Source organism: Mycteria americana, chromosome 3 (assembly GCF_035582795.1).
Source record: "Mycteria americana isolate JAX WOST 10 ecotype Jacksonville Zoo and Gardens chromosome 3, USCA_MyAme_1.0, whole genome shotgun sequence".
NCBI classification, from domain to species: Eukaryota; Metazoa; Chordata; class Aves; order Ciconiiformes; family Ciconiidae; genus Mycteria; species Mycteria americana.
Genome location: NC_134367.1, coordinates 128802473 through 128824068, shown reverse-complemented (window position 1 = coordinate 128824068; position 21596 = coordinate 128802473). Strand labels below are relative to the sequence as shown.

Sequence of the window (21596 nt, the reverse complement as noted above, 5' to 3'; positions counted from 1 at the left end):
TGCATCCCCTGGTACTGACAGCATCTCCACAGCAAGACCATCGCTCCTCCCGAAACCCGCCAGCTGGCCTCGCTTCTCCTGGGATGGACACTAAGGGACGTTACGGATCCCACCGGCCCCAAAAGTACGTAGTTTAACAGCAGAAATGTAACACGGCAGCTGGCGTTCATCAAGAGGAGGCGGGCGATGGAGGAGAGCTGGGAGACCCCCCCCGCTTCAGCATCACCGAACGCCAAGGGGGGTTCGCCCCGACTCGGGGTGCCGCGGCCGTAAGCCCGACGCCTGGTCTAGCTCTGCGAGAAAGGTCTGCCTGCCGGGGCTGTGCAGCCCCTCGCGTGGACACCGGCCCCGGCTTTCTCTTTGTAAACTCAGCACTTGGTTTTCTGCAGCCGAAACGGTAATACAAAGTCATACCAGCCGCCTGGCCCTCGTTAGCATTAAAAATTAAAGACAGAGCAAACAAAACCTAAAGCTCCAACATTTATTATGGCAATTTCCCACCCACCCACAGACCTACACTGTGTTTTGTTTTATTTTTAATTCGTCACATCAGATGCGCCTTCCAAGAAATGGCACGTCACGGAGATAACCAACAGGCCGGGTTGTCCACAAGAGCAAGACAGTCTTTTTCACGGGGAAAGGAGCCGGTCGAAGCCATCGATAAGCCCTTGACCTTGGTGGGTGGGTTTGCTTTTTTTTGTTTTTAGAAAATAAAAAAAGAAAGAAACAAACAAAAAAAAAAAACCAACCCCAAAGAAGTGTCGTACTCTATTACAAAATATAAATACGATAGTCTTGCAGGCAGGAGGAGCCCGGGGAGCGCTGCCTTCAGCGGGTGACTTCTCAGGCTCTCCCGGGGACGCGGCGAGCCAGCAGAACAGAGGCCACCTCCGGATGCCGAGACGCCGCCGGCCGCTCGCCCCAGCTTCACCTCCTTTCAGAATTTAAGTGCTCTTGAACTTCCATCCGAAAACTGCCAGACGTCAGGGGCTCCCTGGGCGCTGCGCCAGCTGGGGGGGTACGCCGAACCTACAGAGAGCATGGGGACAGAGGAGAGAACAGGTGTGACATGGCCCACGGTGCGAGTTATTCTCTTATTTTACTTTTTTTCTTTTTTTTTTTTTTTTTAACAACTAGGACACCCAACTGTCGCAAAGGGCTACGGCAGGACGGAGCCCTTCCTCCTCTCGGGCCGCGCTCTCGCGTCCAGCATCGCTCGGCACCGCGCAGCAACCACAGGGATCGTTTAGGAGGAGAAACCCCTGGGCTTTACTGGGAAACCCGCACTGTGCCAGGAGCTCTGTTTGGGCAAGGACCGAGCCAGCCTGTCTGAAAATTCCCTCCTATTCCTTGCCAAAACCTCAGGGGCTTCCCTCAGCACCCACAGCGCATCCGGGTGCCGAAGGCCCTCTTAAAGCCATCGGTGCTGTTAATACGCCACGCGGCGGGCGATTCACGGAGGACTTTCCCCGACTCATTACACGTTGGACATCGCACGGCGTGCAAGCGCACGCCGCAGCAGCGAAGCTCGAGCCGCAAAGCCCCAGCCCGTGCCCAGCGAAGCGCACCGGCAACTCGCCATCGGCTCTGGCAGCACAGGACGGGGCGCCGGGACAGCAAACATCCCCGGCTCCGCTCACACGGAGAATGAGAGCGGCTGCGAGCCCCGACTCGAGGCCAAGCACCAAGCACCACAATACCCCGAACGGCAGGCTAAGGGCTACACCGCACGCGGCGGCGGTGGCAAGGCCGGCGCATCGTCAGCACACCCCCCCAAAATCCCCCTCCGCACACCCAGCCGGGGAGCCAGTTTCTATGGAAATTGCTTCATTAACACTTAAAGAGAGCGGCTGAAGGGCTACGCGCGAGCTGCTGTCAAGACTAAATAAGCAGCTCCTAGGCCAGATCTTCACCGGGTGTAAACTGGAGCATCCCTTCCGAAGCCAAGAGCACGTGCCCGGTTTCCCCCCGGGGAGGGCTCACTGCTGCTCATGTCCGAGCCCGACGCGTTTCAGGCTGACGTTAAAGCAGGCTGAGACTTTCAAGGGAGCCAAGAGCTCCGCAGCCACCCCGGCCACGCGCCGTACCGGCACAACGCCGCTGCGACGCGTGCGTCCCGCCGAGCGGCACGAAACCCAGGGGTCCCCCGTGCCTCCTGCCCCTCGGCGGGGACGGGACCCCGCGCCTGCACCCCTGCGGCTCCGCTGAAACCAGCGGCCGAGCGTCGGGGCTGGAGGAGCGGCGGCTCCCCGGCAACTCCAGCAAAGAGCCCGCCGGGCAGTATCACTCTCCTAGTCAATACTACGATTTGCCCATGCATCCACCAAAAATGATTCTCAACCTTTATAAGAGGAAAATAAAGGAGGGAGCTAAAAGAGCGGCTGATCTCTCTTTTTTGTACAAACTCCGCGCGTAGATAAACCCCGAAACTGTATGTCATCTGATACGCCAAAGCCTCCTGAATGTCAAGCAAAGACATGGTATCACTTATTCCTGTATTTATCTCAGCCCTTGGAACCATAATAAATACGAAACATCTGTAGCCTAAATTCTGGATACTGTTTCAGCGCCTTCGTTGCATTAATCGTTCAGTTTGGAGGAGATTAAATACTAACGGCAAAGGGGTCTGTGCCACAAAAACAGGTTCCTCCTCGAAAGCTGAGGGGGTTTGAGATTTTAACGATAGAGACACTGTTACCCAAATATCGTCCTTATTTACAGAGACACCTTTTTGCACAGAGAGAAACAGGAAAGTTTCTAGGGAGCGCGGGTCACGCGTGTGCAGGATGCCGAAGCAGCTCGAGAGCACGCGACGGGGCCTTAGACATCCACGCCCCAACCCAGCAAACTTCAACGGGTTTGTCACGCCACCAACTCATCGCCACTGGCAGAAAAACATCACGTTAGCGAATTCCGCTTTGGCGTGGAGGTGACAGCGCGTCGTCGTTCACAAGCTACGCTCTCGCCGGCCAGCCGGTGCTCAGACAACTTCTCCTACAGCAGGAGCTGCTTCTCCTGAAGCCCCTCCAAACCACCGCCCCAGCCCCGCGTGCACGGCCGCAGGGCAACGCAGCGCCCGGAGGGCTCATTCAGCTCTCTGAAACCTGTAAAATTCAGCTTTCTGAAACCTGTAAATCAGATGCGTCGCCGCGCAATTTTTAAAAAAAAAAAAAATAAGATAAATAAATCGTCGTATGTTTTCCACCTGTTAATCTTGTAGCAGTGCATGGAACCCAGATCTGCCTCACGATGCCTGTATATAGATCTGTATACAGATGCCTGTATATATGCCTGTACTTTACATGACGACGTTACATGATTTTACATATGTTTACTTCATATGTAAAACATAGTACAGAGAAAGGTAGTGGCACGACGACCGCCGTAGAATAGACACGGGGTACAGCGCCCGTTCCGAAAGCCAGCCAGGCTACGCTCGACCCCGGGCAGGTCAGCTAACACGAGTCCTCTAGACAACGTCTCGACCGCGGTGCGAACAACCAGCAATAAAAATAGTGAGAGGCAGGGAGAGACCGGACTCTGTACGGACGTTTCATGGCATGGGATCAAAAGTCACGGCGTCAAGGCAGCTGCCAAGCGCTCTGCGCATCCCCGCGTACACCAGCGCTCCCCGGGACAGTCGCCGCGTCCATCCCCTTCACCCCGACCCCACCGCGCCGGGGCCGGACCCTGCCTCCCCTACGCTGTGCTAGGGGTCCCTCCGGCAGCACCCGCATCCGCACGGCTCCGGCGCAGCATCCACCTCGGCGACAGCCGGGGGCTACCGGCCCGGCAAAGGGGAGTGCGGTTCAGGGGTGCTTTTCCAGCCCCCCCCCCCCGAATGCTCGTCTCACTAGCCCAGAAAACGCAACCTTCATTCCTCCTGTCCCGGGATTAAAACGGAGTTTTGGGGTTTTTTTTTCCTCTCTCTCTTAGAAAAGGAACACATTTTTTTCCTTAGATATATATTTTCGTATTTTTTTTTAAATCCCAAACTTCCCCTTCAGAAGGCGCTGGGCAAAATACAGGCAACAAACGATGCCATCACAAGAAGACGACAGAACAACTGGAAGGTTTTACAGAAATCAAAAAAAGGAAAAGAAAAAAAAAAGTATTAAATCCATTACACTAGGAACAGCAAGAGACAGTATCACAGCGGTACGTGCTTTAATAAAGTAAAGAGATGCTGCAACATGCAGTATTTGTCAAACTGACAACATATACAGACCCCTAAGGGGGGGACGGGGGGGACCTGAACTGGAGTCCGGATTTTAGAGACAATGCACATAAAACGTTTCATAAACCTGTGATTCCCACCAAAAAAAAAAAAAAAAAAAAAAAAAAAAAGCCCACGGGAGAAGGGAGGGGAGCTCCCAAGCTCCAGCCTCCAGCCGTGCCGGGAGCTTTGGGCCGCAGTCGGTGCGATCCCGGAGCCGCGGCACGTACCCCCCCCGAGAGAAATCAGCTCCTGCCCACGCGCCCGCGTGCACCAGCGGCTGATTTCACCCCGCGCCCCCAAAACCAGCCGGGGATGGGGGAGTCTCGGGGGGGGTGGGGGGGCTGTAGAGCTTTTTTTCTTTTTTTTTTTTTTTTTTGCTCACCTCTTCTGCCAAAGCATTGCCAAACTGGGGAGGGAAGTCCCTGTCGCAGACCGAGGCCGCTACGTGAAAGCCAGAGATGCCGCCGGTTATCGGGGCGGGGGGGGTGGGGGGGGTGTCACAGATTAGTCCTCGACTAAAGGAGGGGAAAAAAACCCCCAAACTACAGGTCCAGACTGCGAACGCTTTCCACCGGCCGGAAAGCTAACTCGTTAGCCCAAAAATCCTCTTCCTCGGCAGAGGCGGCTTATTTAAGGACAAGCTGGGCGGCGGGCGCTCCTCGGGGTTAGGAGCGCGCACCCCAAAACGCCCCTGCGCGGGACCTTCTCCTACAGCCTGCTGCTGGAAGCCATCTACAGCGTGTGTCAAATGAGGACACGAGAAGCTGACACTGTGTACTTTAAGGTTTTTTTTTTATTTTTTCAATAAAGGGACAAAATGGGTGTATGAACAGGATAATGCAGACAACTGCCAAAAAAACACAGACAGTGGTTTTTCCAATAGAACTTAACAAAGACCAGAAACAAATACAATAAAAAGCCAGGTTGTAATGACCTTTGGTCATCCAAATAATAAAAAAAAAAAATTAAAAAAAAAAAAAAAATCCCCCCCCAAAAAAACCCCAAAGAAAAATAAAAGATCAAATTAAGTGCCACTGTTTTGAACAGAGCACATAAGCAATAATAAATAGTGACTCCCATAGTAAAAGATAAAATTTCAAGTTACGACAAACAGCTTTCATTACAGGAATAGAAAAGGCCAATAACAAAATATTCTGCATTGCCATTTACAAAAAAGTATTGACTCAAGCGGGCTTTCTCTTTAATATGCTTTGCATATGAAATTCTTTCCAATCTAAATATAAAGCACCATTTAGTTTTTGGCAATGAAAAAAACTGCAAAACGGTTTTTTCTTTTTTCTTTTTTTTTTTGTTTGGTTTTTTTTTTGTTGTTTTTTTTTTTTTTAGGTTTTTTTTTTTCTTTCTTTCTTTCTTTCTTTTACTGCATATGAAGTTAAGATGCTGGAATGTCGGGTGATAGAAGGAAAGGGACATAAAGCACACTACATAACAAACCAACGTTATTAGCTTGCAGTACTGCATACAGCATGGCAGCAGGAAAAAAGAACGAAAAAAGATATGTACACCCCTCTGTGACGGCCAGCAGCGTGACATCTTAACAGTTTTCCCCCAAAGAGCCATTATATGGCCTCGGATCTGTACAATGTCACACTTTTTTTGTCTTTTTGTCTTTTTTCTTTTTTTTGAAACATACAAATAATTTGCACTATATTATCCTGCCAAATTAAAAAAATATACTGTGGCAGCCTGTGGTTTTTTTTTTTTTTTCCACTACCAAAAAAGGTACATCGATACCTTTTAAGAGAACAAGCAACAGTTAAAAATACAAGCTTCAATATAAATACTATAGTGCCTACACTAGATGAACATTTAATTCAAATACCATTCTAGAAATACAGAAAAAAGAGACCATAAATGTGTTTTAGCATAGGAATCAACATGAGTGTGCATTTTCCTATATTTAAGTACTATATAATCTTAAACCTTTCCCCAATGCATGTTTTTATACAACCTGAAGAGCTGTGTATATCCAAGGCATAGAATTTCCACTACCATTTTAAAATGAATAACAAGTCTTGTACACCACCAAGACGATGAACCCTAAAATACAGTTTCCCCCTAAACATAATGAAGTGTTGTGGTTTTTTTTCTTTTTTTTTCCTTAAAAAAATTTTCTTAACATTTATATTTTAAAAAAGTTTTTGTTTTTGTTTTTTTTTTTTTGTACAAAAAAATCCTTGCACTGTAGGAGCGAAAGCAATCATTCATTTTATGTGAGTGTAGAGTCTGTTTCCATTCACAGCGCTGCAATGTCGCGTCCGAGAAGATAAGCTCATTAGTCAAGTAAATGGCTGGCAAAGTTTGTTTTGTTTTTTTTTTTTTTTGTGGGTTTTTTTTTTTTATGCTCATCAATGAGATCATGTTCGATTTTTTTTTTTTTTTTTTCAGCATTCTTGCAACTTTTCCCTTAAAGTATAGACCTGTAAACTGGGAAAATTGTACAGTGCACTTAATTGTCCTATCTGAGCAGTCTTATTTTATACTCAACCTCTGTACCTCCGATTAAAGAAAAGATACAGACATCACAGGCAGAGTCAAGTGCTATTTGAACACCAACCGGGGCGGGCGCTAGCTTAAGAATAAAACAAGGAATCCTCTTCCACGTCAACACAAATAGCACACAGAGTATGGGGGGGAGGGGGGGGGGAATTAAGGACAACTTTTAGGGAGCACAGACAGATACTGCTACTCTTTCGCTTTTTTTCCTCTTTTTTTTAAAATTCTCCGTTACTTCTTCCGAGCATCACATTAAAGGCAAGTCTTAATAGTTCGTAGTTAATCATCACTGTGTCGATATTAGCTTATACACCTGTTCTAGTTTTAAATGGCAAACAGTACCACATTGTGCTAATAAATCACAATATTTTTTTTTTTCTCCTCTATCCATTACACTCGGTAAAATATTATTGCCAGTCTTTTTTTATTTTATTTTTTTATACGGTATACACGAGGTCTTAAAGTTTATAATTTGATTGTCAGCTTGACAACCAAGTGGCTCCGGATTTATTTGTTTTGGTGCCAGAATCAATAAAAGATATTATTAAAAGTAAATATCTTCATAAAACGGATTTCCTTACTTGTGTATTTAATGGTGTTGAAGGGCCTCTGCGCGTTTCACATTCTATTTAATCATCGATGGGGGGTGAAATAAAAGTTTGTAGGGGGGGAAGATCTCGTATTCTCTCGTATCTCTTGTGTGTCTCGTTTTAAGCTCTCTCCAGGAGCAAAGCGGGTTTTTAGACCGGTATGATCAGTTCGGTTTTAAAAAAAAAATAGTAGTAATAAAAGGCAGGGGAGAATGATGATTAACTAGGACTGAGCGGGTCATTTCTTTCTCTTCCTTAGTTTTCTCTTTCCTCTTCGTTCTTAGGTAGCCGGCGTTGTAAGGGACACGAGACGGACTCGCACGCTCGGTGGGAGAGGCTCGCCACCGCGACCGACGTGGAGACGAGCTACGCGTGGAGGACGAGCAGAAAGGAGCCATCGGCATCGGCCGCGACAGATCCAAGGCACTCAGATTATTTTTGTGTGTGTGTGTTTTAAACCAAATGCTAATAGAAATTTACCTCTTTCTGACTGGTGGCGGTCGGTTACTTTCCAATTAAAGGCCTTTTTTTTTTTCCTAATGGGTACTCTTTCTCCAATCGGTGGGGTTAGTCTTTTAAGACAGCAATCTAGCTAACGCAACGCTTCTTCGGTGCTATCGGTCCTGTCCGTAGAGGGTTACCCAAAGCATGTTTTCCTTCGCACGTCACAAAACAAAACTGTACATGATATGTATTACAGGATGTATGCAGCATGGTCGGTTTTGTTTGCTCTCGGGTTTGGTTTTGTTTCGCTTTTCTCTTTTTCTTTTTTTTTTTTTCCTCTCCTTTTTTTTTTCCTCTTTTTTTTTTTTTTTTTTTTTTTTCCGAACGGAACCGGAAACAGCGACGTGTTTGCTCAGCAACTAATCAGGGACAATTTAAAAACAGCCATAACATACCATACATGCTGTCTAATCCAAAAATTAAAAAAAAAAAAAAAAAAAAACAAAACAACAAAAAAAAACCCAAAACAAAAAAAAAACCCCAACATACACAACATGTAAATTATTGCACAAGAGAAAGGCTCAAAGTTTGCGTAAAATGCAATAGTATTGCCCCGATACAGATCATGCATTCAAACGGTGAGAACAAAAAGAAAATAAACAGGGTGTGCTGGTGACAAGCACTTTCCGAATATCCTTAGCTTCCATGATTTCCATCACAAGGGACTAGAAAACCTCTACGGGGATGCGGGATGGGGAAGGGGTGGGGTGGATGGGGGGGTACGAATATACCTCTATTCAGTTTTTATCTCGTTATTCAAGACTCGATCACTGTGCCATTTTTTCATGTGTTTCTCCAGGGTACTGTACACGCTAAAAGGCATCTTACAAATCTCGCATTTGTAAACGTCCTTTCCCACCTGCCCGTGTGTTTTCATGTGCCGGGTGAGCTTGCTACTCTGGGCGCAGGCGTAGTTGCAAAGCTCACACTTATACGGCCTCTCGCCCGTGTGGCTCCGTCTGTGGACGGTGAGATTACTACAGTTCTTGAAGACCTTCCCACAGTACTCACAAGTGTCGCTGCGTCTGCCCTCTTTTGAGCTGGGCCTGCCAGGGCCCGGGCCACTAATATGGGGGGTGCTCCCTCCGCTTCCCGTGCCGCTGCGGCCTGAGATCCCTCCGTCCAGCTCGCCCGGCGGCGTGGAGAAGCGCAGGCTGCCGTTCTCCGAGGAGTGCTCGGAGGAGGAGGCGAAGGGCGATTGTCGGGAGTCGCCGAAGCTGAGGAAGGGGTCCTTCAGCTGCCGGGAGGCGGCGTAGCCCGCCAGCCACTGGGAGTAAACGTTCTCGGTGTTGGGCATGGCGGCGGCCGGCAGGTCGAACTCCTTCTCCAGCTTGATGCGTTTGGAGAAGGGGCTCAGGGAGCTGGGGCTACCCAGCAGCAGCTTTTTGGACAGGCCTCCCGAGGCGGACTCCCCCGGGGAGCAGCCCCGGCCGTTGACCGCCCCCTCATCGATGCGGTCGGACTCGCCGGCCACCGAGTCTTCGTCGCAAGTGTCCCTGTGCGCCTCGGGCTCGGGGAGGTGGCCCCGCTTGTGTTTCTCCCCCAGGACCTGGTGGAAGGCCTCGCTGAAGTGCTGCATGGAGCTCAGGACCATGCCCTGCATGACGTCCGGCATCGACCGGCCCTCCTCGCCGGCCCGCGAGTTGTTCTCGTGGTGGCGGGCCGCCTCCAGGCTCATCCCGAAGCCGTAGTCCGGCCTGTCGCTCTCGTTCAAGTCCTCCTCCTCTTCCTCCTCCTCCTCCTCCTCCTCCTCCTCCTCTTCCTCCTCTTCCTCGTCCCCGTTCTCGGGGATCATGTTGGGGTCATTCTCGCTCTTGAACTTGGCCACCACGGACTTGAGGGCGCTGCTGGCGCTGCCCACCAGGTCGCTGGTGCCCGGCTCGGGGGAGCTGGCAGTGGAGAGCCCGTCGTCCGACTTCACCGTCATGGGGGAGGACTTGTGCATGTGGGTCTTCATGTGGCGCTTCAGCTTGCTGGCCTGCGTGCAGGCGTGGTCGCAGAGGTTGCACTTGTAGGGCTTCTCCCCGGTGTGGCTCCGGCGGTGGACCACCAGGTTGCTCTGAAACTTGAAGGTCTTCCCGCAGAACTCGCAGGACTTGGACTTCATGGGCGGCTGGGAGGGAGGAGGAGCGGACTGCAGAGGAGGAAGGGGCGGCGTGGCCAGGAACGGAGGCTTGCTGCCGGGCTGGAAGGGCTGCAGCAACCTTTGCATAGGGCTGGGCCGGCTCGGGGACAAGGGCGGGCTGGAGGTGTTGCCGGCCAGCTCCCGCAGCCGCCGGGAGAAATCCATAGCGGGGGGCTCCATCGCCATGGGGTTCAGTCGCAGCACCCTGTCAAAGGCACTAGGGTGATGGGTGGCCAGAGCCATTTCTTCCGCACCCAGGCGCTCAATGCGATGCGGATCCAAATGGTGCCTCGGGGGAGGGCTAAAGAGGGGCGGCGTGGGTGGGAAACGCCCTTCTCCCAGCCCCGACGCCTCCCTCGAGACCGAGCCGGGTATTCTGAGCAGGTTAAAAGGGTTATTGTCTGCAATGTGAATCCCGTGGAGAGGTGGCTGGGAAGGGCACTCTGCACCTAGTCCTGTTGGGATACCAACCCGTGGCGTCAGGGGGCTGCCGTGCTCGCTTTCTAGGTAGATCCGTAAGCCATGCGTGTTCTGTGCGTGCTGCAAGAGGAACCAGGCGCTGTTGAAAGGCTGTTTACAAGTCGTACACGTGTAGCTGCTGGGCTCGTCTTTACCTGCAAAATAACACAACAAGCAGCGTCAATCTCCGGCCGCCCACCAGCGGGCAAGAGCTCGCCTCCCCGCCTAAGCTCCTCTCCTCCGGGATGCTCAGCTGGGAGCTGGGGAAGGGACATCCCAGCTCAGGCGCAGGCAGGGGAAGGGGGACGGGAGGAGGCGAGGGGTGCGATGGGGAGGTCCAAACCCACCCGAAACGCGCCCACCTCCTCCCGCCACCCCCAGCCCTGGGTTCAAAACCAAACCCTGGCAGGTAACCGCAGCAAAAAAAGCTATTAAAAAAAAAAGATGATTAAGTCAATTGACGCCAGCTACGACTCGGCAGACTTTATGCTGCAAGAGGCTGCTAACATTTAAATTGGGGAGAAAATAGGTAGGTAGGTAGGTAGATAGATAGTAGGTAGGTAGGTAGGCACGTAGATAGACAGATAGATAGATAGATAGATAGATAGATAGATAGTAGGTAGGTAGGTAGGTAGATAGATAGATAGGTAGATAGATAGATAGAAGAAAATAAATAAATCCTCTTCTGAAAACCACTCCAGAAAACCACGTACGTCGGTTCAAAGCAGCAACCCAAAGCATCACAACTGCTAGCAAGCTGGGCAACGTCACATTATTAGCCTCCTCCTTATTTTGAGAGACTAACAATGTGTGCAAAATTAGGCGGCATCTCCTGCTCCTTAGCAGAGATTCGACTCTGGGGGGGGGAATGGAAAAATAAAATTAAATAAAATAGCGTGCGGGACAGGGAAAGGGGAAGGCAGAGAAAGCAGCAGCTCCGCCAGGGAAAGAGCTGGAGGGTGGCCAGGAGGTCTGGCCGAGCGCCCTGCCGGAGCCGCATTATTTCTCTCGCACTGAAAAGAAGCCGAGGATAGTAAATGCCACTTTGGCAAGTAGCGAGCTAACTCTATTTCATGATAATTTATTTTTGGAGATAACACGGACATTATAAAAGAGCAACCAACTAATAAATAACTAAACAAAAAGCCGGCTAATAATGACAGCAGAAAGCAGCCCCTTCTAATATATGGCAAAACAAGGGGGATGAATAACTTTTTGAGGGCCGCCCGCGAGGAAAGAGTGGCGTGAGATATGGCGAAGGTGAGTGCACTTTTATCGATTACTATAATTTTGCGAATAATTCACTTCCACTCCCGTATGGACGTTTTTTACTAAATGCTGGTAAACTGAAACTGGAGCTAAGAGGAGGATAAAAACACATTTCCAGCCCTGCCCAGCAGTTCTCGTAGAGCTGCTGTTTAGTGATATTTAATAAAAAAACACATGCTCTTGAGGTTTGAATAAGCCACAGGACCCCTCCAAAGATATCGGTGCTTGGGGTGGTACCTGCCCGCACCACGTACCCCTGCCCTGACCCGACATCTACGTTACGAGGCATCTGCTCCATAGGCACCGCTCCTGGGTAAACGTCTTTACGTGCCGCTCTGAGAGCCGCCCCCATTAGGTTTCCCTTATTTGCCTAATATGAAGAAAAGGAGAAGAAAAACCAAACGAGGCAGATTCGGAAAGAAAACATGGCTTTTTCTGCACCCATCTTGTTTCCCATCTCACTTGGGAGGAAGGGGACAAAAGCTTCGTATGGGCATTTTCGTTCTCCGGCGAGCTGAATGATGATTTGGGGATACGAGAGGCAGGCAGCCCGCAGCGCCGGCCGTAGTGCCCCGTCGCAGCTTTCCTCCCTGCCTCCCAGCTCTGCGCTTATTCTACGTTTGGCCTGACAAGCTGAATCGGGCGAGTAGAAAGAGGCTCGACCGTCTGCAGCAGGCATTTAACACTTTAATCACTTTAAAAGCCCTTGGAATAATAGTTAACGTTTCATCCTGAAGCCGGTGTCGGAATAAAATGCATTGCGGTGTTTAGTATGTGCCAGGCATGCGAGTGCAGATAAATACTTAAATCTGCTGAAATTAGAGGGAAATTCAATTGGACTTTCACATTCCTATGCTCATTTGTGAGCTAGGAAAAAAATCTTACACGGGAAAATTTCATCTTGCTTCGCCGTAATGAAGTGGAAGTTTTTAACACCACAGTAGGAGCTAACAATGTAACGTTACCTTGCCTCTCTACCTTATAGATCAGGTCAGAGAAAATAGCATTTTATCTTGTAATGAGGATACAACATCGAGCGTTCGCTACCACATTTTAGTATTCCCATCAACTAGATATTCTAGATCATAAGGGCAGCTCATGTAATCATAATGTCAATGAGAAGGGCTGTTACGACTGAGACTAAAGATTACATGGAAAAAGCTGCTTTGAAACTGGTAATTATTACCAGTCCACTAATAGCAAATGATGCATTACAGTTTCACCGTATAATCTGTATTTCACTCAGCTCCTGCCAGTACGGCCTTATTATATTACAGCGCTCACAAATTCTAAATTCCTAAACTACAGTCATCAATAAATGTGTTACTTGCCATAATTCGCAAAATTACTTTGTTCATAACATCTTCGACTGTTATAAAGACTGGAATTGATTTCCTGCATGGCAAAATTAGGGCTACATTGATTTAGTGGAGTGTAAAATATAATATTATTCTTCATTTGCTTGCCTGAAAAACAAGTTTTCAATTCACCATCCGCATTTGGTAATCAAGATAATAATTTAAATTTAAAATCATGTTTATGTACAAAACTTCCCTAAACAAGCCACCATTTTCAAGGGAGCAACGAAAAACCAGGCAATAAAATAAAGCAGCGAAACAGTTAAAATCCACCAGCCATTTGCCTCCACCTCCTGCTTTGAAGAGACATGATTTCTAATTTGTCTATTAGTGCTTGATTAATTATGAAGGCTATTGACTGACCATATCACCACCTAGAGATACGTTCCAGTCTGATGCAGCCTTGCCAAACCGCAAGAATTATGGCACTAATCCACGCGTTGCCCGCCAGCGCCGAGACGGGTCCTTAGACTGCAGCGGCAAACCCTGGTTTTGGAAGGGACTCGCCTTTCCTTCCTCCCGTCCCACCACCACGCTTTTTGGTACAGCGTTCGGGTCCCCCCAGAAGCCAGACGGGATTGTAGGACCCAAAGGCTGTGCATCCACTGATGTCTCCTAGCTATGGGCCAGCCTCTACGTCCACACGGGCTTCCCAGCGAAAGTATCCGGGCAAGACCACGGGCAATCAAGGAAAGCACAGCAGGGAGATGCAGTAGCCGGTGTTGGCCAAGGACAGAGCTGGAGAAGGTCCCACGGGGCTCTTCGTGCCTCATCATCCACCAGGGCAATGTGATGGGATGTGTTATCCAAAGCAGCACTGCGACGCCATCGGAGCTTTCGGCCGATTTCCAAGAGGCTAGCGGGAATCCCTCAGATCGAGATGCGAAGAAGGTCACTGCCGAACCAGCCCTCCTCCGTCACTGGCAGCGGGGCTGGAGCCCGTGTCCTTGGCTGCTTCGCACTGAGGAATTTAAGGGCGAAAGGGACCACCAGCTCTCACTCTCTGACCTTTCCTGCACTACGTGTCGCTCAGTTGTCCTGTGCCATGACCAACGTGATGTCTTTGGGTAAAGCGTAACCTCCTTGAGCCCTGCGAACAGTTTTTAGGGTAAAGCACAAAATCCCAGTGAAAACCATTCAAAGCAGCTCAGAAGACAAGAAGAGCACCCACTGCTTGCCACCGCAGTCAGTTCCCACAGCTAACCACACTCACAGATGGGTACTGGGGTCCACCTGAATTTCTGTGGCTCCAACCTCTACCCATTCTCTACTTCTGTTGAGGTTTTTTTTTTGGCCGACACACTGAATAGCCCCTTAGTACGCAATGTGCCCCCCCACGCACACCAAGGGTACTTGTGCACCCTGAAATCAAAGCACATTTCAAAATATAGTTATTTTTCCAACCTGAAGCCAACCCTCCATCCTCCTCCACTACTCAAGGACCAGCCTGGCGCTTCTCAGCCCAGCATCATGCTGGGAAGGGGTTGGTTTTCCGCTAAGCCTCCCACAGAGCCGCTGCTTTCTGGGGTACCGCACCCTGGATCTGTACGCATGGCCCCGATTCCCCTCTTCTAGCCAGGCACCACAGCAGGTTGTACCCAACCGTGCTCTCAACACACCCCGCTTGACAGTCTTTCCAAACCACCCCATAAACCCGTCCCTGTTGCTCTTCATCCGTCCACCCGCCTTTGCTTTATCCACCACGCTCATCAGTCGCAATTGCATATCCATTTCTAAATCACCAACGAAACGCTAACCACCACTGCTGCTTCCACCAGCCCCTGCTGACCTCTCCCATCCACCGATACTTCTCCAGCTAAGCCCCCGCATTCCCAAATCTGTTGGCCGGCTCTTAATCGCCCGTGCTAGCGATACTGCCTACTGCTCGGTCTTCCTACACACAATGTCACGCAGCGCCGCGTCCGACGCCTTGCAGAGTCTATTTCATCTACATTTATCAACCAAAGTTGTCATCTGGAAGAATGAAATCAGGTTTATTTGACAAGATCTATATTCCATAAATCTAAGTTGAGTGGCATGAATTATATTTCTATCCTTTAATTCTTTATCAATTGAAGCGTATATCGTCTCTTCAATTATTTTGCCCAGAAGAGATAAGCAAAGTGTTGCCAACTCTCCCACGGTTACCCCGACCAGCTCTTGACAGCATTTTCCCAGTCCATAAGCTTTATTAAAAACCAGCATCACATGCCAACTCTTTAGGGATTCTTGGGTGCAAGTTGTCAGGGCCTTTTCATTTAAAAATATTTACCTCCATTGGTCCTTGTATAAAATCCTCCTTGGCTACTAATGAGCTAGAAAAACGTCCCCACCCGCCTATGATACAGAAACATAACACTGCTGCTTTTCAGGTCTACAGCAGAAGTATTTATTAAAAATTTCTACCTTACTGCTTCTTCCATCCATCACTTCTAGGGTTTCTCTTTTCTCCAGGACCCTGAGAAGCTCGCTCTCCTCCCCATCCGTGCCAGGCGCGAGTCTTCCTCGGCACCTTCAGCTCCCCTGACCACTTCTCTACCCATCATCATTTCCCACTGCGATTGATTGCTATCTATTTTCCATTTTTTTAATTGTCATATATTGATTTTTTTAATATCTAATTGCTGTTCTCATCTCACCACTGAAGTGGGTGAAGTGGGTTTTGGACTTGGGCCAAAGTTGCCCTCTCCTTCCTGGACAGCTCATCAACTCTTTACAAATAGCTTCCAATTACCATTTGCATTTTTGCCTGTACATTTTTCCTCCCACTCCATTTTACTGTTCAGTTTCTTCGAATTTGGGAAATTACCCCTTTAGGAGAATTACACAGGGATACCACGTACCAAATACAAACATGGGGCCAATACGAAACCTGACTGGTCCCATCCAGTGCAGTCTCACTCACCGTTACATATTTATTCCTTTTCTACGTCCCGGTCAGCAAAGGACTAGCGACAGGGCACGGCATTTCACTACAGCACAAATGTTTAGTGTTTCTCAAGTCACTGGCTCCTGCTGAAAAAAAAGCAGCAGAACAGCTCTTGCCTGCCATGCCCCCAAAAGAAGTGATTTAACCAGTGACACACGAGTGACAGATTTAGCTTCTGATCCAAAAAATGTTAACAAATGAGTGGGATGGATATTGGCATTTGAGTGCCTTTAAGGGCAGTTGGCACAATTACTCAGTAAAATAGGAAGAGATGGCTGCTTTCAGCGTTAAGGGACTTTTTTTATATTAAAAAAAAGCTAGTTCTTCTGTACCGCGTTCACAGATACGCCTGGCGCACTCAAAGTCCGAGTCGAAGCAAGCCAACATCTCCAGGCACAATACAGCGGGCTCTGAGCAAGACCCACAGCCACGTCCACAGCCACCAGCAGCAAAGCCAGACAAGATGCTGGGGAGAAGACCAGCTGGGAGGAGAAGCTGTCAGCTAGATGCCACTGCTGGGAGGGGGGGGGGGCGGGGGGAAGAGGATTTCTGGAGCTAGGCATGCAAGTTCAGGCATTGCCAAGTGAGTAATGGAATAATCTGCATGCGTGTGCCAATGTGCTTTGGAAGAGCTTCCTTCGTTTCTCAAAAGTCAGGGCTGGATCCAGGAAAGCTGCTCGCCGGACACACCAGCGCTTTACGGAAGAGCAACGCTGAAACACCACGTGCAGCATCCTCTCAGTGCCCCTATCCGGAACAGGCAGCCCATAGCGCAGGACGTTGTCCTGGAAGGGCTACCAGATTAAGGAGCGAGATATTAATATAACGTGGGTTTTACCCGCAGAGCATTGTAGGGGCTGCACGCAAACACGCAGTATTAGACACCCCGCAGTTTTCCCAGTGTTTTCACAAACAAAACGGCAGCGTAAGCAGTGACTACGTACGTGCCAATGGTGTTCGCAAGGATTTCATTCACAGCTGCAGATTGCTCCCTGTGCCAGAGAAATCTCTGAGCAGACCAGGATTTGGCCCATCTGCCCGGACGGTCCAGTCCTTGTTCTCGGCAGCATCTCTCCGCAAACCAGCACCACCAGCCTTGGTGGCTTAGCTCCTACGTTCTCCTTTACCTTCCCCAAAAAACCCACACCTGTAAGCAAAGCCAAGGTGTCTTTACCAGGCTACCTGCACCTACAGGGCACGTACAAACCTTTCGCTATCAAACTGCAGAGAACAAACATTAAAAGCTACTCGGACACCTACAACCTGCAGTAAGCACCCCCCTCTCTTCTGCTCGCCACCAAACAATTATCGGAGGAACAGCCTGAGCCAAGCCCAGGAACTTCTTTATTCAGCTTTAATGTCAACTGACTGCTTGATTTTTGGACTGATAAATTTGGAGTTGTTATGGTATTTAAAGGGGGGGAAGAAAAAAAATGGAGTTAATTGTTACCACTTGTACTTGATTCAGTTCTTCTCCATCTGGCTTGTCAAATATCTCTTTTTTTTTTCTCTCTCTCTTTTGGAAATCCGTACTGTTGAAATTCCTTTCAACTGAAAACTAGCGAAGTGAAACAGTTGGGACACAGGAAGCGTCGCAGGGCCGGGAGATAAGTGGGTCCACTCCACGCCTGCAGCAGCCCACTTCTCCCTTGGTAAGAAATAGCTGCTTTGTCGTGACTCACCTTTTCCTGGTAGTCGGTAGCATCAGTTTAGACGGGAAACTGTAACTGTCCAAACATATTTTTTCCTTCTTGCACTAATTCTTCCTCCCGATTCTCCAGATTGCAAAAGGTGCGTTATTAACCTGGTCCGTCATTACCTGGTTATAAGTAGCTGTTAGCGCTGCCAGCATCAGCTTTGTCGCTGTTGTTGTCATAATAATCGTAATAATAATAAATAAGAGCAGTAGCTGCATTTATGTACAACAGGGTACTTTCCCTCTAATCTTTTCTCTTTATCACCAGGTGAACCGGATTCAGAAACACTGAAAAAGGAAAATGTCCCCGAAACTCTCTAGGAAGTGACGCAGCATTGCTTGTGAAACGAGAAGCACCATTGCTGTTGTGCATTTGAAAAAGAGAATTCTGCAAATCAAGTCCACGTTGTTTATGACCAGGCCTGATGCCGGGTCCTGGGACCGGCTTAGTCATGAAAATGTCCAAAATCTAGAAGACGTTTTGCTTTGTGGGACCCTCAGTGCCCCATTTGCCATCTTTACCAGCCTTTCCTTATCTACGACTTACTGATAAAAGACTTACTGATATTCCTGAAAATAATTAATTTTCCCACAAATTCAAACTCCCTGAAATCATTTTAATAAAACTGGCAAAATATATTCTAAACCGAGTATCAATAATGTCATTTTTTCATTATCCCTCCTTTTAAAAGCCCCCCTTTTAAAGAAGAACCGGACCAAAACGCTAACACCATGACCCAAACTTCAAAAAGAAACCCAAGCATCAGCAATAAAAACAAAGGTACAGCTGGCATTGCCTTGCCATTCAAAGATTTAGACTGGAGTTAGGGACTCCAGGAATTCACCTTTTTCTCCCCAAGCCAAATTTTCATCAGGTTTTGCAGCACTGCTCAGGTTTCCATGAAACAGAAGTTATTTGGGCCTGAGGAAAGAGCCAGTGGGAAGGGACGGAACCAGGGAGGCCAGTTCCTCCCTGCAGAAGAGCAAGGTGCAGCATCCTCGGTGGGGGACGCAGGCGGGAGCGGGGAGGGCTCCATCCGCAGCCCGGCAGCCGGGTTCCTCGTAACCCTGGGGAACATCCGGCCCTTACAGAAGCGCAAACTTCATGGACGACCATTTTGGTTGTAGCCTCAACATATTTCGTGTATTTACTCAATTCTTCTAAGCAGAACCGAACCCGTAACACCTAGTTTCCCCGCATAAAAAAATATTTTGTTAATGACAAGCAACAAAACGCATGGTTTGCTGGAGCCTTGGTGGGGAGGCTCGGGGTGCTGGGGTCCTGCCAGAGCACGCCAGCACTGCCAGGCACACCGGCTTGACCTCAACGTCTGTCACCATTTTCAAGGCGATCACGATTTGGCCACCAAAAACACCTGCTTCGAGCTCCAGCTTGGCAAGTAAGGTATCAGGCTGCGACTGATTTTGTGCTTTTTTAAAACTTAAGGGAGGGGGGGTGGAAATCTGTCATGTCTCGATTAGCGAGGACCAGAAGAAACCTGCCATTGAAAAATAACACTGTGCTTGAAATTCAGCTTTGAATGAAGTTTTAAAAAGAAACCCCTGAAGCAAAGCAGACCTGATCACGCACGCGTATGCACCCTATACACTAACGCTACGGGGATGGAGAAATACAGGCAATGCAGACTGCAGTATCACATCGGTAGTAGCTCCATTAACTTCAAACACCGGTGGGTGGGACCTAAAGGGCGAACTACACGGTGCTGTCAGCCCCGTAGGAGGAACTCCTCGCTGATACCATCTCGTTTCTCTAAAAATATCATTAGCGAAGTAACCAACGTCCCAGACGCGCAGGCTTCCCCACCACCCGCCTCTCCCAGACCGCCTCTCCCGAGCGCAGGCACGGGGATTGTAAATGAATGGACTCAACCAGGAGCGGCATCGCTGGGATGACACCTGCTAAATCAGCTCCTCTGGACCTGGCACAAGGTGTGTCCCCTGCTGGAAGGTCCACCTGCGCTGTGACCCCCCAAGGACCAAGCCTCATCTATGCCCTGTCCCGAAAAGAGCATCAAAGCCCCACCTGACTATCCAGCAAATGATACCTTGCTCCAACAGTCCGTAATTATGCATTTACCCAGTGGCTGCTGGGGACAATCAAGTCAATAATTCACTTTTTAAATGCAGTGTTGTAATGATACAGCTACAGAGAGCTTCCAAATCATTTTCTTCACTCTCATACACCTATGTGATGAATTGTTTCCTTTTCTACTGTTTTCTCCCCGACCGGCGGCACCTGAAGAAAAGGCAAAGCACACTTCAAAAAGTTTCTTGCAAAGGAAAGAAAGGAGATGCTCTAGCATGACACCTCAAGTCATCCCTGCCGGTGCGGGGTGAGACGTGGCACGAGACTGCCGAGCCCTGGCAGATGCCGGCGGTGGGGTGTTTCTCCTGGTTCGTATCGCAGCTTCGGCATCGCTCAGCCTTGCAGCCAGCACCTGGCACGGGTGAGCGTGCGTCGTGGACGCTGCTCTGCAACGCACACGGTACACGAACACATCTCTTACATACAGAGACTCTCAGCCGCGACGCCAGGATGCTGCTTTCCTGAGAAGAGCCGCTAATGCTTGGTGACCCGATTAGCACTGCGGGACCTTGCTGGAGGACGCGGTGGCTCTACCGCACGGGGCACTCCTGGAGAGATCGAAGCGCGCTGGCATTTTGAAACGGCTGGGAGCCCTCTCCCGGGGAGAAACGGGGGCTGGTGCCTTCCCACCGCAGCTCACCGGCCAGCACGCTGCTGCCAGGGCACTGCCGGGCCGTCGAGTCTCCTCATCACCTATGGCTTTGCTTTATTTGTGCTGCATTTCACGTATTCGCATCTCTATTTGACATGCCCGGCTCTGTAAAGCACATACATTTAAACCATCGCCTTGCAGGGATGTGGTGGTCCCTGCCAGCCCCCCTTGGCCCTTCTCACCAGCCAGGCACTGCCGAGGTCCTCTTCTCCATCCCACCCACCAGTGCCTCGGGCAGGGTGCTGGTGGAGCTGAAAAGCCCCAGCCCTCAGCCAAGCGATGGGCTTGGGGACGTGAAAGAACAGGGGAGCAGGGGCTCTCCTTGAGAGCCTTATTCCACCTTTTCCTTCCCAAAATGGATCCTCTTCAGACTCTCCTCTTTCCCAGCCTTCCCCTTTGGCTCGCTTTCCTCTCGCTTTCAAATTAATGATATTTAGCCAGCAGCAAACCATCCTGACAAAGTGGGTCAGGGGAACTGCAGGTCCCCCCAAACGACACCTCCGCCTGCAAATCATCTGCCAGGAAGGCAAAGGTTTATTCTGTCCCTGAGCAAGTTCAATGTCACCATGGAGTTGCAAGCACAGCAAGTGCTGAACCAGATCCTACGACGTTTAGTTTCATAACTTGCACAACAGAGTATTAGTAGAATCGATAATATATATATTTTCCCCTCCCTGCTTTGCAAATAGGACCAAAAGGCGTCGTAAAGTTGTCTGGTCTCCTCCAGTTTATTCTGTCTCCTCTCCATCGTTGAGATATCCTTGAAGTTGAAAATGATATAATACTCCGAATATCTGGAGTTTGGAGGATGTAAGACTTGCAAGAATTGCTACAGCTTTATTGCGTTCTCGGGGCACAGAGAGTATTTACCATACATACATCAAGTCAAGGAATGCAAAAAGGGCATACGAAAATTTGGCGCTTCGAGCTCAGGAGTTTAAATTCCCAGAAAGGCAGATAAAGAGTGGATTTTCTTATTTATAGATTTGCAGATGAAATCCAACAAAACCAGCCTTCTCCCCCCCCCCCCCCCAAAAAAAACCCTCCCTCCTTTATGTCAGTAAGGCTGATTCAATTTCCAGGCTTGCAAGGTCTCCTCTCGCCGAGTATTACCCGACCCCAATAACACGCACTGTTCCAAGGTTAAGATCTGTTTCCTTACAATAATGCA

At 49.2% G+C, this 21596-nt stretch overlaps 1 protein-coding gene across 5 annotated transcripts in view; it reads right to left on the bottom strand.

Annotated features, from left to right (window-relative positions):
• Positions 1 to 478: 478 nt before the first annotated feature.
• Positions 479 to 21596, bottom strand: part of BCL11A (BCL11 transcription factor A) — a 75055-nt gene continuing 53937 nt past the window's right edge. For 2 of the 5 annotated variants that reach the window (XM_075496972.1, XM_075496973.1), the window contains exon 3: positions 5001 to 10569. In XM_075496972.1, the coding sequence (XP_075353087.1) occupies positions 8564 to 10569 (2006 nt within the window). In that variant the 3' untranslated portion in view covers positions 5001 to 8563. Of the gene's footprint in view, positions 1030 to 5000; positions 10570 to 21596 lie in introns of those variants that run through there. The other 3 variants (XM_075496977.1, XM_075496975.1, XM_075496976.1) reach the window with 3 other exon arrangements.